Source organism: Aulonocara stuartgranti (genome assembly GCF_965226115.1).
Source record: "Aulonocara stuartgranti genome assembly, chromosome: 16".
NCBI classification, from domain to species: Eukaryota; Metazoa; Chordata; class Actinopteri; order Cichliformes; family Cichlidae; genus Aulonocara; species Aulonocara stuartgranti.
In genome coordinates, this window is record NC_138952.1 from 23422465 (window position 1) to 23439924 (window position 17460).

General features: G+C 42.7%; 1 protein-coding gene across 1 annotated transcript in view; it reads left to right on the top strand.

The window, feature by feature from the left end:
* Window positions 1-17460, top strand: part of klf12b (Kruppel like factor 12b) — a 40036-nt gene that overhangs the window by 4989 nt on the left and 17587 nt on the right. Inside the window, 1 exon segment of the mRNA XM_082509088.1 lies at window positions 11438-11520. Coding sequence (XP_082365214.1) covers window positions 11438-11520 — 83 coding nt within the window.

A 17460-nucleotide genomic window follows, 5' to 3' on the forward strand; every position in this document is an offset into this window, starting at 1 on the left:
TCGGTACAGGTGGGGGGGACTCAATTAAAAAGCCAATCACCAACGGATAGACTCTATCTGTCCATCAACACCGCTCTGCCCAGGATATTTAATTGCTCCGCAGGATTCCCCCCTTTAAAGGCAACCTCTGTCAGCCACGTATCAGGACGCACAAATTGGCTGCTTGTTGACAGATCAAATCTTTCAGGAAGATGTGCTTTGCTCTGGTTTGTTCATGCTAACAACACATAGGCTCAAATTTGTATTTAAGAAGATGAAATTTCCTGCATTAGGGCTAATAAACTGGGTTAACTGCTGCCATATTGACTGACTGCTCATTGATCCAAGTGGGTGTTATGGAGTGTATCAGCACTGATTGCAGATAGACTGCAGCGCACTATATGGCTGGATTAATGTGGGTCTCTACTGTAATCCAAGGCCAGGGTGAGAGGAAAATTAGAGAGGTTAGAGTATGGACCCAATATATAACATACAGATCCAGTTTCCGAAAATTGCTTCTCATCTCTCGAGCTCTCAATCCAGGATATGTTGGCACCTTCTTACATCAAACTATCATGTGAGCCAAAAAAGAAAACGCAAAAGCTGATTCAATTAAAGGAAAGAGAAAGGAATCGTTGTGTCGCTTCGTCGTTCATCCAGCGGTGGCTGTCGTGAACTTACTGTGAGCGACATTAAAAAACAAAAAGAAACATCTGTAGGTGATGTTAGTGAGCTGAAGTCCCTATACTGGTATTTCATAATCCTAGAAATGACAAAATGTTCTTTCCCTTTGCACATTCTCTTGTGGATTCAACCTTCGACCCGAGTGTCCAGCCCCCGTTTGTTTACCAAATTAAGTTAAGGGTGTACACAGAGTGCAAGAGCATGTGTGTTTAGTGAGCAGAAAGAGAGGGGTGAGAGAGAGAGAGGGAGAGAGAAAGCACGGAAAGTATTGTGCAACAGCCAGGGACTCTGAGGTTGATAGTATAAATAGTGAAGAAAAAAAATCAGAAGGCTCTACAATCTAACATGAAAGATTCCAGCTTGTCCAAGATCATTTTAAGCATTGTTAACCTCATCCCTGGTTGTATACTTATAAGGAGTCTCCTATTGTTAAAGCTATCGTGGGGAACCAAGTTTTTATTTTGATAGAGCAAAAAACGTATTAAGACAGGCAGATTTTTTCAAATGATGTCTGACCGGTGTATTGATCCAAGTTTTTTTTTTCTTTTTTCCTTTTGAGTAATGACACAATCGCTAGAGCAGCACACTCACTGCTTACTGGAAGTGACTCATGTTGCAGAGCTTGCCCCCAGACTCTGATTTGAGGTCGCTCGACATGTTTCCATGGCTAGGATAGAAAGGTATGTCAGTGGAAGGCCCGTCTATAGGCGATGACGTTTCCTCTTTCAAACTAGCGTGCGATTGATTTTAGCCAAATATGGCTGGTTAAAGGAGGAGAGAAGAAAAGGAAGGAAGCCAAGAAAGAAGGATGGGAGAGTATTCAAAGTCAGCATTTTCAGTCTGTTTTGGATCATTTCTGAGACTTTCCCCTTCACAGAATCTTTTGGGAGTTGCTTCTCTCTATCCTCCATGCAGATGGTTTCTACAGACCTGTGTAAGGATGCTGCGTGGATCACTGTGAACTTTGTTTCCAGTTGTACTGTAGGTCAACTGTTAGGAAATGAAATTATGTAAACAGCATGTGGAATCCATTTGGAGGGCTGTGGCATTTCTACACAGCTGAATTTAGGCTCCTACTACAGGCCATAGCTCTACTCAATTAGCTGCTTCAGCCAGGTATCAACATGGCACAGCGTCGGCTTAAAAAGAGAGGAGCAGTAATCGAAGTGAAGGCGTGAGTAGATGAGTAATAGAGGTAAACACAGCTGCTGGCTTTTATTGAGTGTTATTGGAGAGCTGGAATGGGTCAAACCAAGGGGAAAAACTCGGTGAGCGAAAATAGCTGCGCGCATTTGATGTAATAAGTGTCAGTGTGTTGGAATGTTTTGCTTGGTCCGTTATTGTCAATTTCCATGTGCTGTGCATTGGGGTGGATTTGGTTGTGTCAGCAAAAAGTAGGGTTAGATAGTTGCGACACTTTGTGAAGCTGCATCAGGAGGACTCTGCAAAGGCTATTAAAAAAAAGCCACGAGAAAATTGCCCGTGCGCTCGCATATATGCCTGCATGCAGGCCGCTGTTTGGATGTAAGAGATGGCGAGTGAGAAAAAAGGGCAAAGGAAGACAAGTGAAAAAAAAATAAGAGTGTGTGTTTCACTGTTTGAGATGATATTATTTCTACATGAGTTGTTTACAGTAGATACAGTAGTAGATGAGTCACCGTATTGGTGCCTTGGCATGCTTGCATTGTACAGTTATTGTACAACATCTAGGTCGATCTTTTTGAGAATGCACGTGTGCTGTGATGCATTCGGAAGACAGGCCATTGGGAGCAGTATGTACACAGTGCATATGTTGGGGGAAGGGGAATCACATTCAGACATACATGTTGGAACACAAGTACACACACATACGCTACCAGAGCCTAGGGGATAAGAGACAGTAGCCTACACAAAGAATTCGCCATTAGGGTCGAGTGTGCTGGCATCCCTTCGGGCAGGTGAGAGTGGGTGGGGGTGGTAAACATGTGGGTGGTTAGTGGTGGTAGAGTTGATGGAAAGGATTTTTTTTGTTGCTTTTTTGTGAGGGTACTGAACTAATCCATTAGTTCAGTGTGGGAAATTAGAGCAGGGTTTCACCCTTACACTCATTTTCAACATGTTGAAAGCAGCTATAACTTCTTCACGAGCGCTGAGAAATGGCAAAATACCACAAGGTTCACTTGCTTAACACCTTTACAACACTGAGAACGCTTTATATTTCCCTTCTATGGCGGCCTCCCACTGTAAAGCATCAATAAAAATATATTCACCGGTTTTTCATTTTTTATTCACGGTGAATGCTGTACAGAAATGTGCCCGCGATGCTGTTCGGTCTTTTCGAGATGATTAGTAAGTACCGCAGTGTGGTCACCTCAACCAAGGACCTGTGAACTGAAAGTAAATAAGAGACTGGTACAGAGGCACCGAGTGCATCTTATATTGATCCACTGCAGTCAACCAGCCTCACAGTATCTCACTCTCGTGTACAGTTTAGCCGTATGGTGGTATAAACATACACAGAATATTAGAGTATCTTCCTGAAAGGCTAAGCCAAGTGCTCCACACGTTTACCCTGGTTTGCTTGGCTCCACCTCCCCCTCCTTTGGTACAAGTGAGGTTTTTGTGTCAGAGGCTATTTTAGATGCACAGCCACTGACCGTGCTGCATTTACTGAGGTGAGTGAGTGTGTATGCATGTGTACGGTGTTTCTGAGAGGTCAGCGGATTATGCTGAAGCAAGAAGACCTCATAGTAAACTATCTCTTCAGGAGCTGTTTTGTGGTGTCTATTTGTGGTTTCCTTAGCACCAAACTCGATCCAGCTTTCATACTGAACATTTAACTTATTCTTTCTCACGATTTCATCAAAATGACCTTCAATTGGACATAAATAGTCTAGAATGGTGTCACAAATTGCTTTGACTTGGGAGTCGGAGCTTGCTTGAGTAATGCCACCTCACTTTAGCGCTGTCACGGTCACAGCTTGTTTAGCTGTTTCTCTGCTGCATTTGAGGCACATGATGCAAGAGGATGTCAGACTCTTCTGTTTACCTCTCTCTGGAGCAATGTGGAGGAGTGTGTGTGTATTTGTGCACGGCTTGTGTGTGCATACACTGTAGGTGTGTGTGGGTGGCTGTTTGTGTTGAATGGGCATCCATATTCTTCTTTCATGGGCAGAGCTGCAGAGTTTATGTGCATGCGTGTCTGCCTCTGAATCTAAGATAAATATGGTTCACGGTGGGTGCAGGCAGAGGTCACGAGGTTTGTGAGTGTCTGCGAGCCAGATTGTAGATCAGAAAAGGGGCTCAGGAAGTCAGCTTTATAAGAAGTGCATTTGAGACACAGACAGAGACACAGACAAACCAGACAGCGACCGACTCTTCTTTTCGCTTTGAGTGTTTCCTCTCAGAATAAACAGCTTCTTCATTTCCCACAGTTTCACAAGACCTAGAAGGGACGGAGGTGGTAATGGTGGAGGTGGGGATCTTTCACAATGAAAAAAGTCACTGAAAAAAAAAAAGATAAAAGATTTCCCTTTTGCCCTGTTGTAACCATATTTTGACCATTTGACTCATTAAACAAGAGGCACTAGGGAAATATCTGGCTAAAGTGTTATTACTTGTGCAACTTGCTTTGGTCTGTCGACTCTTTGGTTTAATTTGATAAGTTTCACTTGATTAAATAAAGCATGTGTCAGTGCCGGTCTGCGACATCTTCTCATTACCTTGAGGAAATTTTATTGTGAACCGCAGATTTGTTATTGTAACCACACTCATAACTGACTTGCTGTATGTCGTGGTCGTTACAAATTATTCTGCCTGTGTGCGTGTGTGCTGGTGAAGGCAGCGTACTTGAGCTGCATCCGGCGACCTCATCCCCCTCATCATGACAGGATTACTGACACAGGATCCCCCTGCCCCTGGCAGAAATAGCAAGGACCCAAGGGCAATTCACCAGAATATGGGAACTTCCGTGGGCCTTACTAGTGTGTGACTCTGTGTCTGTGTGTTGTTTGTGTATTTACATGGGCATCCACTCTATAAATGGAGCCGGTTTCCTCTCAGGTGCTGAGCTGCCTGGCTCAGGGAGGAACACTATGAGTTCACTGCTCTGTGGCTCTCTCTCACACATGGCAGTGTTTCCATAATTTCAGACGTCATTACACTGATTTCTAAGAATTTAATTTGAAGTCTTCAAATGATTTATATCACGGGTACTGCTGTTGCTTCTTTAACTTTACACCGCACAAAGTCGCCAGAGCGCAGGTTTTTCTTTTTAAATTTAATTTGGAACACGACGACTTTTATGGGGAATTTCAAATTGGAGCTTTTCTTGAAGCTGGGTGTAACCATTATGACACTTGGATCAATGAAATCAATACTCATCCTTTGCTAGGCGCAGTCAACCTGTTCACATGCTTTGGGTGTCTATCTCTGGAGCTGTCTCAGGCTACTCTGTATTTGATTTTCCACACATCCGTGCATCCAACCATCCAAAATCCAATTCAGTGTTTTGTGGGGGCTGGACCCTATCCCAGGTGCCATGGGGCGAGAGGCAGGGTGCACCCTGGACCCAATTTGTCACATGGCTTTATTTGGTATTCGGTTTTATGAAATTTTTTTTTAATACACATCATTTTTTTTTTGATAGGCAGCATCTCAGTGATATCGTTTTTACTCTTAATTTCAAGAATAATCATACAAGGATTAGCCATTAGGTGACACCTCTGTAATCGCTCTGTTTTGTTGCTGCTGACAACCTTAATGTGCCCATTTACCTTTTATTTCTAAAATCATTATGTATTCATCCTGTCTCTGAGTTTTTCCTTTAAATTGATAAGGAGCTGATAAGTTCCCCAAGTTTCACAATATGTGCCAGAAATAAATCATCCAACACATGATGAGTGTGTTCTGTCTATTAATAACTGTGTACATAAAGCAAGCTGTGTTTTTCCTCTGTGGAACTGATTTATTCGAAGAGGAAATGGGCGGGGTGTTTTGAGGTAAAAGGCATCAGTTGAGTGCATCTTTGAGGGGGTTTTAACCCTAAAGGGAACTTTTTTCCCCTCTCTCTCTCTCTTTTTTAAACAGGGTAGGGTGTATAAGCTGTAGTTTATTGCCATTGTGCTTGTCTGCAGTCGGAGAAGTCCACGCTTTTATGAGCAAGGAGGTAGTAGCTCTCTGCTCTCTTGAGCCCCGTTCAAAAATGTCCCAGAAGCATCCAAAAGACTTCACTTGCTGCTCTTGCCAAGGAAAATACGTCTTCTGAAATGGAAATTCTGAGACCATTCACAGAGTGCCAGGAATGATTAAAAAAAAAAAAAACATGTCCAAAACAGTACATCCAGGCGTGAACCCTAAACACACATACATACCTTGGACAATCAACAAACACCATCAACACTGACGGTGTTTCTCTTTTCCTGTCTGGTGAAGGGATTTTATTTAGATAGGAAGTACCTTAATCTCATTTTCATGAGAGACCTTAAAGGGGAACTCTGCTAATTTCAAACGTCAACTCATCGTATTGAAAACAGTTATTTGCCTTATTTGTTTGTAATCTTTATGTCCCTTCTGTGGCTCTGAAGGGAGTTTTTTTCATATCTATCAACATAATCGGTTTTTCAAACATGATGGAACATTGACGCTGTGAAATCCATACTTTAAAATGGTTTGCGCTGCGCACCACTGGTTTGTTACTGCGCCGATGGCTTGTTGGCATGCTGGCCAAAGCAACGATGTGGCTCACCCGCAGCGCGCTGAGAGTTCAACTAATTTGAACTTTGACCGCTGCGCACTGTGACAAACAGCGGCAGACTACCAATCAGGAGCACGGGAACATTTTCCGGTGGCTTCAGGGTCATTTTGGTCATCAACAGCTATATTGTAGCAAGCAGGAATGAGTTGACTGCCCCCCACTCCCAGCAAAAATCAATGCATCAGGTGCTTTTTTACGGTCTTTTACAGTCGCCAGCAGGCACAGAAGGCAATATGGAGGATAAGCTGATGCTGTGTGTCTGAATCCCTTAAACTCCACTTAATTCCCACACAAATTATCATTTGACATCCTGGAGAAAACCCAGGTTCCAAGTAGACATGTCAGTTGTATGTTTTACCAGCCATGCAATTTGTTGTCAGATATGAATATGAGTTAACACAGCTAAGATTTTCTTTATATACATTCCCCAAATAGCTCTATGGATTTATCTGACTTCTCAGCATCATATCTGGTGTCACTGACGCCTGTGCTGCTGTTCTTCCTTTGAGAGTGCTTGGGTTTTCTATCTATGCATGTGGAAGAGCATGGGATTGAGGTGTGCTCTTCAAGGCTTTTGCTGGGGAGGCCTGAGAGCAGAGCCAAGCAGCCAAGTATAACTTAGTCATCTGCAAATGAAAATAAGAAGTTCTCTGACTAAAGTGGTCCTGTTTGAATTGCATTATTTATGTGGTGTTTAGCTTTGTAGGGCACCACTGACTGGATTGGGTTTAAGATTCAAATGTTGAGCCCTTGACCGCATAAAATGCCATAATTTTCCTGGGCGCAGTTACTCTTCGAGTACTAACTCAGCAAGGAACTATGCACGTAGCTCTCAAGACCAGAATTAGTTCAACAAGATGAGGTCATGCACAGATGCAGCTTAACATGAAGCAGGCTGAGATTGAAAATCAGCTGTGATTCGGCTGATCCGTCTACTCTGCTAGCAAAAAAAAATCAGTAGCTTTATGTCCCAGTGTCTGCAAAAGTATCACTCATCCAAAGCTCTTTGTCTAGCAAGTTTTTTCCCCTCATTTCACCTTCTTTATTGAGAAATTGCTACAGTATTTCTTTACTAGTTTTCAAAAACCTCTGTGCACTGGCTGACTTGAAAGAGAGGAAGTGCTGCAGTGTGCAAGTGAGCTAACAGTCGTAGGTTGGTTATCAGGCCAATGTGTCACATTGGGGTGTCCAGGGGCACAGAACAGGGAAGTGAGCTGCAGCGAAGAGGCCAGCAACAGACAGCCTGGGCAAAACACAGGAAATGCTTATTTCGCATCAACTACAGCTCTGTCCCTTTTATCCATAGAACTAGTTAAGCATTTGTTTACATTTTTAAATGCATTTCTTGCTTTGCTTTCTTGTTCTCCCTTTTTTCTTTCTCTCCTCCCTTTGGTAGAGGACTGGATGGGAGGGGGGGTCTGTTGGCATTCTTGCACCGTGTGCTTTGCGCTCGACCGGGCCTTGGCTCATGTCCATATCCCCTCTCTCCCCTCTCTCCCTTCTCTGATTCCCTCCCTTCCTCCTCCCCGCTAAACAACCCCCTCCAACCCCTTCAACTCCCCGTGATTGCTTTCCTAACCACTGCTTTTGCCAGTAACTCTGCGCTCTTCAACCCCCCCCCGCCATCTCTTCCTATCACCTTCCTGAATCCATCCTCATGTAACCCCCCCATCCCCTCCCCCCAATCCCCCCAATTATTCATTACCCCTTCCCTTCCTCTCACCCTTTTCCATCCCTCTTCCATCCCAGCCCGTGGCAGCAGGTCCAGCCTCTGTGACACAGATGCACCCAGTTGCTCTGGGCGTTCGACATGGGAACAAAGCATTGGCGGGGCCCGTCTGTTGCAGTGTGTTACAGGGTGTGTGGCATTTGTGTGTGTGTGTGTGTGTGTGCTAGTATGTCCACATGAGAGGAAAAAGATGAGAAGGGAAGCAAAGATGGTGCACACAGCTAGATACTAAATCTGGTTTCATTAGCTTGTTTAAGCCTCAACTTTTACTTGAACAACAAAAAAATTAGAAATGTTTTTCCGTGCTCTTAGAGTGAACACCCAGAGACAGTATCAAGCACTTGCACAAAGTCACAGTGTTGTTCACCACCAACCGACATGCATCTTTTTTTTTTAATATAATTTTTTTTAGCCAGTCAAGTACTTCCTTGTTAAACTCCATTAATTAACACTGAACAGTTCATAAATAAAATTATTTCATTCACAGTGTTGGCAGCGTGCTAGTAGCACAGGTGTAAAGCTAAAAGACAAGAGTAAGCCACAGAGCTGTTTCTGGCACAGTGGTTTTTAATTTGATATGCTTTCCTTTTGATTTTTTTGATTCTGTATGCAGTGAGGAAATGTGCATGTAAACGAGCGCATGAGGTCAACATTTGGTCTCACAATGTCTGATGTCTTCTAGAGAAGTTTGTCTATTCTAATTTTTAACACTTTTTTTAAGGCAGCCCGCAAGCTTCTTGCTGTTGCCTCAGTGAGTACACAGTCAATAGCCGTCAACAGGGAACTAGGAGATGGTGAACCTCAGGTCATGGATGTTGATGTGCAGTCGGAGTTTCACTTCATTCAGTTAAACGCATTAACAGGCACGCAAATAAATTCAAACAATAAAACAAAGACAGCAGAAAATTCACAAATAGGTATACTTGGAGTATTTCTTCTGCTAGAACTGACATCAATCTTCACCTGCTCCCTTTACCTTCTTTTTTTTTTTACCGAGGGATTGTGGTGGGGACAGGAGGGCTTGTAGGAGGGAGAAATGAGATGCCTCAACACTCCACTGCCCTCCTCTCTCCATCCAACTCCCCCACACACCTGGGATGGCCATTTCATTTCAGAGAGCAGCAAATGGAAAGGTGATCTTAATCTACCCTGTTTCCTTCTAACCCCCCCACCCCTCCTTCTCTCCATCTCCCACACACAGTGCCTCATACCGCTGATGGACAGTGCACTGCTAGTTGCCTGAGCCTGCTGCCAGCAGAGCAAATTTAGTGATACTGGATAGGCATTGGTTTATCACCACCAACAAATTCTTTTCAGTTTCAACTCAGTCTTTGTTCTTATCTTTAATCTTTTTGATTTTTTTTTTTTGATCTTCAAGCACTAGCTGTTAGAAACAATTCTTTTGTGGGAACAAAAGCGATTGACATTTGACTTCAGTCAAAGGAGTGCGACACGAACTCCTCAACACCCCTCAGTTATCTCATTACTCAGTGTTAGGGCTCCCCGACTGCCGTTAGCTCTTTGGTCATTATCATCACAAGCAAAGGAAAGCAGAGACCATTGATTTCCTATGAATATCCCTCTGCAGGCCAGTTCATTAGGTACTGCTCACAAACCCACTGGATTAAATGGACTTTAGGCACACGGGGAAAAGATTGCTACTTTCAAGAAGTTCTAATTGTTTTGCTTTTCCATCAGCAATAGAGTGAGCATTTAGCACAGTGAAGAAAAATGAATAGAAAAGGAAAAAACAACAACTTTTTGATGTAAGAATAGCAAACCCCTCAGGAAAATAAAGTTTTATCTTAAGTGTCTCTGTCTGGAGAGGTTTGGGTTTTTTTTTCTTTTTTTTTCTCGTGAATGAGGAGAAAGTGCATTTGCCATAATGGTGGTCATCCCGGGGAAAACAAAACCTCACTTTCTGCCTCTCTTAGTGCACTCCTCTCTTCTTTTCCTCCTCAACACATGGCTTGAGGCTGGACCGAGGCTGCAGCTCCACCCGCCCAGTCGTTACCATGGCAACGCTATCTGGGCCTACCAAGACCTGAAGCCGAAGGACATCCTGGACAACAATACAATAGCAGCACAGCCAGGGTACCTGAGGGACTTAGACCTGTGAGGCGAGATCTGGGGGGTTGCAGATTGAGGGAGTAAATCCTCCCTCTTTCTCTGCCTCCCTCACACACTCAACTCACAAACACAGTCAGGATTAGCCTTTCGCTTGAGACTCTGAGAGGTAGAGGAACAATACTTGGCATTAAACAGTTTTGCTGAAACAATTTTTGCATAAGAAATGTTTTCCGATAGCTGTCTTGAGTGGATACTTTGGTGAGTAAAAAACAAAAACAAAACCCAAACGTTTAGTAATTGAGCAGGCCACGGGGATTTTGTGTGATATGCAATATGTTTAGTGTGGTTAGATGGCCAGGACATAAGGTAAACAGAGATAATGTATGTCATTCATTACCGCCTCAGCTTTTATTCCTCAGAATTAGAATGGTCATGATTGCCGTGGTGCTGCTGACTATGAGGACTGGGCCGCAAACCCCGCTGCTGGTGCCAGCAGTGGAGAGTAATAGAGATGTTTAGGGTCTATTTGCCTTGCTTGCATTCCTCCATGTACTGCTGCTAAAATAATAAGAGGGAGGGTTACCTCAGGTCGGGCCCAAGCTGAGGGATACGGAACATGCATTGTTGTCATTGGCTCCATCTGAGTATCGCTCTTAAAGCCACAGTGCGGAGCTGAGGAGACGGGCACTGCTGCCCACTTTACAGACGCACCGTGCTCAGAGGCAGAGGGATGCGTGGATCTTAAGAAATACTTCAAATAATAATGTGAATTAATGAATATTACATTACACCTTTAGAAGTGCCACAACTTCAAACGGCGCTCATTGTTTTCTCTATATAAGTGGCTAAAGAGGAAAACTCTGAAGACGGGTTGTGTTCATGCCTTTGCTGTTGATTAACTGTATATGAAGCATGTGTTTGTATTCCATTGAAGTCTTAAGAGGATTTCTTTCAGTATTATTAAGTGTTATTAGCCCCACTGCAGCCCACCAGGCAATTCGAAAATCTTTATTATAAAGAAGAGGGACTCACAGTTTGTGTGCGTCTTTTTGTGTGTGTGTGTGTTTGTGTGTCAGCTTCTGATGATTCTGAAACATGAAGTCATGTCTATTTAAAATGTGTTTATTTCTCAGTGGGTGTGAGGACAACATTGTAGATGTCCATGTGTGAATAAGTGAGTGTGGGACCTGCTTAGTCATGCTAAAACACCCGTCTTACACCTCCTCTGTGTTCCTTCACAGGCAGGCTAAGAAACAGGATGTTAATGCTTGACGGAATGCCTGCAGTCCGAGTCAAAGCCGAGCCCCTGGAATCGGAACAAGGGGTAAGAGAGCAGTTGTTTTCCAGACAATTCCTTTTTTTTTTCCTGCTTTCCTTTCCTTCTTTCCTCCTCCCGGCAATGGGCTGATAATCACTCCCAGGCCTAAGCAAGTGAGTGACTGAGTGGGGGCTTAGAGGAGTGGTTGGAGAGCATGGTAGTAAGAAAAGAGAAGAGAAGAACCAAGAGGAAGAGAGCCACAGCTGGAGCAGGAATGCACTGGGGGTCTTTTAGGGAGGTGACTGGAGCCAGCGGAGTCCACGCTGGCTGGCTGGACGGGTGGGTGAGGCCTGTGCAGATGTAGCCTCGTCACTACTCTGAGGAGGAGGAGGGTTGCATGGGAAACTAAATCTTATCTATCTCTGCCTGTTCCTGCTTCTTGACATCTCTCAATTTTCCTTTATCCTCCCTCTGGGGTTTCTCACAAAAACACATGCACACATTAATACAGGCAGACAAACAACACAGCATGCCACACTCCTTCTCTGCACACACTATTACGGCTTCATCTGCTGCTTTGTTGTATCCTTTGCATGCCTCTGCTCTCTCACAGAGCTCCATGTCACCTCCGTGGTGTTTCTACACAGAGTAAGAGCTTGTCACTACAAGCCCATGTGAGCGCAGTTTAAAAATTCCACCAGCAAATCTGTAATAACTTTGTTTACCCGATCGGCTACATAGAACAATTTACTTTCATGAGTTCATTTAAATGTATTGATCATGTTATGTATAACAGAGGCACCTCGCGTAAGCTTTTCATGGCCCACATACAGTATCAGTGCTCTCTGGTCTGACGTACCTAGAAATAAAGTGGTCTTGTTATGGTGAAGCTGTTGCTAGGTTACAAGGGCTCTGTGTTGCTGGCATAGCTGTGTGTGTAGTGGGCGCAGACCACTTAATATTTGTAACCGTGATGAATTAGAATTCACTTATTATTGATTTCCATTCATAACCTATCAATAACATTTTTAGCTCTCTAATAAATCACCAAGATCACTTTGTGGGATAACGGAATAGTTTCTGTTGAGATGAATCTGGGAGCATTAACCTGTGATGGATGAGAAAAATACGGGCTGCTGATAACCCGTCAGGTTATCTCGGAGGCCTTGCAGAGAATTGTTTGGCTGTGGAGGTGGTTTGTGTTGATAAGAATTGAATCTCCACATCTAAGGAATTGGCATAGAGGGAGCAGGTGGTTACTTTCTGGGTGTCCTTTCCTCAGCTGCAGCTTAAGGGTTTGAGAGCTAGGCTCTTGCGCTGCTACCTCATACCTTGGGTTTGAAATCATTCTCCTTGTAATGATGTCAGTCACAGACAGGATGTGAGCACTGCAGCCCACACAGCTTTGAAGTGCACTAAGATCCAATCTTGCCCTAACAGACCGAGCTTCCCTTTAGATGGCAGAGGCAGACAGACAGTTTAGGCTGCTGCAGAAATGTGGTCTTCATTTGGGTGGCGTGGTGCCAAGGGCTTGCTGGAAATGGTCTGCCTCGTTAGACAATTCGCCTGCAAGGGGCTGGAAAATCTGCCCCGCTAACCATTATCCCCTAATAAAGACAATGGCATGAGGACGGAGGCAGGCAGGCAGGTTGAGCGGCTCTTGCTGTATGTGTGTCAGGTTTGTAAGCATGTGTGGGTTTGTATCTGTCAAAGTGAGAGTAGGGGTGGCTTAAGTTTTCCATTTCTGTTGAGTTGTGTTTGAAGAAGAAAAAAAGGCAGAACTTTCGTTTCTGCATGTTTTGTTTATGTATAGACCGTTCTAATATTTTGACGAGAGAATTTTAAATAGAGTTCTTACTTCTCAACATTACGGCAGCACTCACAAATGAATGGAAACAAAAGGTATAATACCAATGGACTAAAAAAAGCAGTAGATTTACTTTTATAGGCTTGTAATAGTGTTGCAAGTATACTTTTCTGTAAGTGGCATGTTTGATGTCTTGCTGTAAACTGAGTTTGTGCCATATGATCATTTATTGTAGTGCAATTTGCTCACTTACCATTTAGTACATTAAGTTACTTTTAACTACTTTATAAATAAATTAACAGATAAGTAAAGTTTTTTTTAAGAAACAGTGTATATGTATTTTATTTAAAAAGGAAATGTCATTGCTAGAGCGCCAACTAGTCTTTGTTTATAGGACACTTTCCAAGTGCACTGTCATTACAAACATACACAAATGCAGACAGAATTATTAGACCTCCCTATGAAAATTTAGTTTTAGTTCAGAAGTATTTCCAAAGTACTGTTAAACAGAGAAAGGAATTTTTAACACAGCTTGTCCAAACAGCCTAGCCCTATTTTGGATGCTTACATTCAACGCAATGCCAAACTACCCGGTCAAAATGATTAGCTCCTCTGACGTCAATAGTTAACCGTGTGTACTGTTTTTTTGCTGGTTAACAGCCTGCAGTCGTTGGTTGTCGTTTTCAACAAGCTTCTCTGATGTTTCCTGAGCAATCCCAGCCTGTTATGTGATTATCTTCTGGCATAGACATTGGTCTTCAGTTCATCACACAGATTTTCAGTAGAATTCAAGTCAGGGTTTTGCACAGGCCAGTCAATAATGCTCACGTTGGTCTTCTGGAGGTAGCTCTTCACCGTATGTTTTGGGTCGTTGCCATGTTGAAAGTAGCCAAAGCACTCTAGTTTCATCTCATTAGACCTGCACAGTCCATTGTTGTGCCTGCTTCTAGTTATTGTTCTCCCAAATGGGTTAAGTCATTCACTGGTGCCTCGGTAGTCGTTCTGGAGTCTTTACACACCAACTCTCACTAGTTTTCTTTCAGAGGCTTTGAAATCTTTAACTTCTTACTTCGACCAGGCTTCTTCTGTACTCTGTGACTCTTTCAATTTCTTTTGATTTCTGTTCTTAACACCAGGAAATGTTGTGATAACTTTTTATATGGGTCTTCTACTTTGTGAGCGTCAATAGTCTAAACCAATTTCTTTTGTTTTTCTGAAATATTTCTTGTGACAAATAGAAACAATTTCTGTTTTCCAAAGAAAACTAGTATGTTTAGAAATGCTATGTTGAAAACTCTTTGCTCTTTTAAAAAAGCACTTGGGAAGATATTGCCAGAAAAATTCCATTTCATTGATTGTCCTAAACAATCAACATTTAGGACTGGGGCAGCATATCTGTTTTATTCATAACATTATTCATTCTGCACTTTACCACATGAGATACTTCAATGTCTTTAACTGGTAAGAAGACCTGCTAATACTACATAATTTTAGGAGTGGGCTACACACACTTACTAAGAAAGACACTGTTTTCAAAACACTGAGATTAGCCTCGGTGAATCTAACGGCTTCAAAGCCGACAGGCGGTATAGCTCCGGGCAGACTGTGACACTCGCTTTCTATACACAAAAATGGAAACACAGAGAGGCCATGTGCAAAAGCAGCTAGATGGTAGCCCGAGGCTCAGCCAAGAAAGGCTACGTCAGACTGATGCAAGACAAAGTAGAGATGACGGTTAATGTTTAACTCTGTGTGAAATTTATTTAGATAATTTTGTCTTGGTAAATTCTTGATATAGCCACTAGATAGCAGACACTCAACCATAAAAAAATCAAACAACCAAACGAAAAATATAAAATGTGAATTTGAATAACCTAAAGGAGGGACGTGCTTGTTTAAATCTAGACATTGCTAGCATGGAGACTCAACAGAGTGTAACTTTTATTAAGCAAAGCAATGCAAGCGTCATCTGTCTCACTTGAGGTTGTTTGTATAAAAATGATAGGTTTATGTATCCATCTGTGCGTATAAATGTAGCCTGAAGCATGTTTAAGAATACAAGTGTATTCCGTTTCTTTGCCTCTAAGTACCAAAAACGTGTTTTAGAATAGAATAAAATAGAAAATCTCTTTATTGTTATTGTACATGTACATCATCAGCCGTTTGGTTTGGTTTATGCTTTCACACCATTGGCTCTTTAATTAGCTGCAAATCTAACAGTTGAATACTCAAATAGTATCAAAAAAGTTGTTGTGCGCTGCCCATAACATCCCCACAGTGTCGGAGTCTCTCAGTGGTGCACGGGCTTTATTGTCTCAAACATGCACAGCCGGATACTGATCGCTGTTCTTGCTGATAGAGTTTGTGGCTCTCTCATAGCTTCTCTTATCTTCTTACTCTTTTTTGCACTTCATCACTGCACCATAATTCTTTAACCAAAAAACCAAAACCTTATTTGTAAACTTTGGTTTCATCTTCCTCTTTGCGATGAGGCCCACAAGTTCGATCGTAACAGAAAAGGTAGAAGGGAACCTGTATGACGCTCTCATTGTCGCTGTGCTGGCAGCCTTATGCCACTGTGGATTCGCAACGATCTAAGTTGCTTCTACTGAAGCCTTTACTGATATTTGCTTTAGAATCTCTAAATATTCTATATGTGCCTGTAGGTCGCTCTCGTTCTTTGAGAATAACTTTTAAAAGAGGAGAACTTTATAACGATTCGTCAGCCCCTTTAGGGAAGTGTCTCTGTTTGAATAGTACTGACAAAATTGAAGGAGATGTGATGTTATCTTTATCACAGTACACTAGAACTGATCATGTCTTCCATTTTCTTAATAAACAGCATGATTGAGCTTTTTTTTTTGAAGCAATACCCCTGAAGAATAACACAAACGAAATGCTGTGAAGGCTCATGCCTGAAATCGGTGGTGGGTAATGACCCAGACCATATTTTACTGTGGATCTTGACACGACACCAGTGACTCTGAGCTGAACCCCACTGAGGTTCAGAGTTCATCAGAAAGCATTTTTCATGGGGCATGGTTTGTTTTCCAACTGAAGAGGAGTTACGCTGCGTGAAGTTTTTTTTTTTGTTGTTTGATTCATGGGGTTGTAACACTTCCTGTAGGCTGAAAACAAGTATACAAGTCTGGAGTAAAAATAGTAAGCTACTACATAAAAGAACACCCATACACACCACTCAGAAAAATTCGTAATTCACCGCAGATCGACTCTCAGTCAGCATTACATAAGGAAAAAGAAATGCGAGTCTCTGAAAACAAAAGTGAGCATGAAAACCCACATTAGAGAAAATTTTTTCATTTCTCCTGCAGCTGCTATTGGAGTGATTTTTTTTCCATTTAATTTTAATGAGCTTTTCCTGTTTGATTATTTTAAAAAAAAAAATCCTGGACGTGCTCGCTCCCTGATGGCACTAACTGTGACTCAGCCTCTGAAAGGCTCCACTGTGAGGATCAACACTGCTTACCACACTTTGCAGCACCCACGTTGAGCAGAGTGAGCCGAGATCAGCCGCATCACATGCAACTCGGCTAATCTGACATTAGAACAAAGACCGCGATATCAAGTAAAGGGGCCAAAGTTTGGGAGCCCTAAGAAGCAAATAGTAGCAGGGTGAGCGTCACATTTTCTACCGTGTGTGTTCTCTATTATCTTTTCCAAGTAAACAGGTTCCTGAAACGTGTGCAGACAGATGGAGAGGTTGTGTTACAGTCTGCTTGGTGTTAAGTGAAAGATGTGTTGAGGGATACGCTAAGCCACCAGCATTGGCCTTAGGAGGCCCATTTCTGAGAGACGGAGAGAGACGGTCAGGAAATTGAGCCCATATGATGTTTTTTCACCGTCACAAAGGAGATTAAAGAGAGAGACAAGGGGAGCCAAGAGAGCTGCGTTTGTGTGGGAGTCATGGAAAACAGGAGAAAAAGAGAGAGTGCAACCCAGGGCAGGAGAAGAGAACGAGGGAGCGAAAGGAGGCGAGTTTTAGAGACGTTATCTTTACTCGTGCATTTCTGTGCGTGACATCATGCCAGTTGAAGAGCTTCACGGGAGAAGTTGAACTCTTAAATGAATATTTTGCTCTGTATTTGTGTTTCATAACAAATATTTCCACAAAAACTATTAGAACTTGGATTTCAGCCATAGAAACACTCTGTCTTTTGAGGTTAATGTATTTTGTGGCA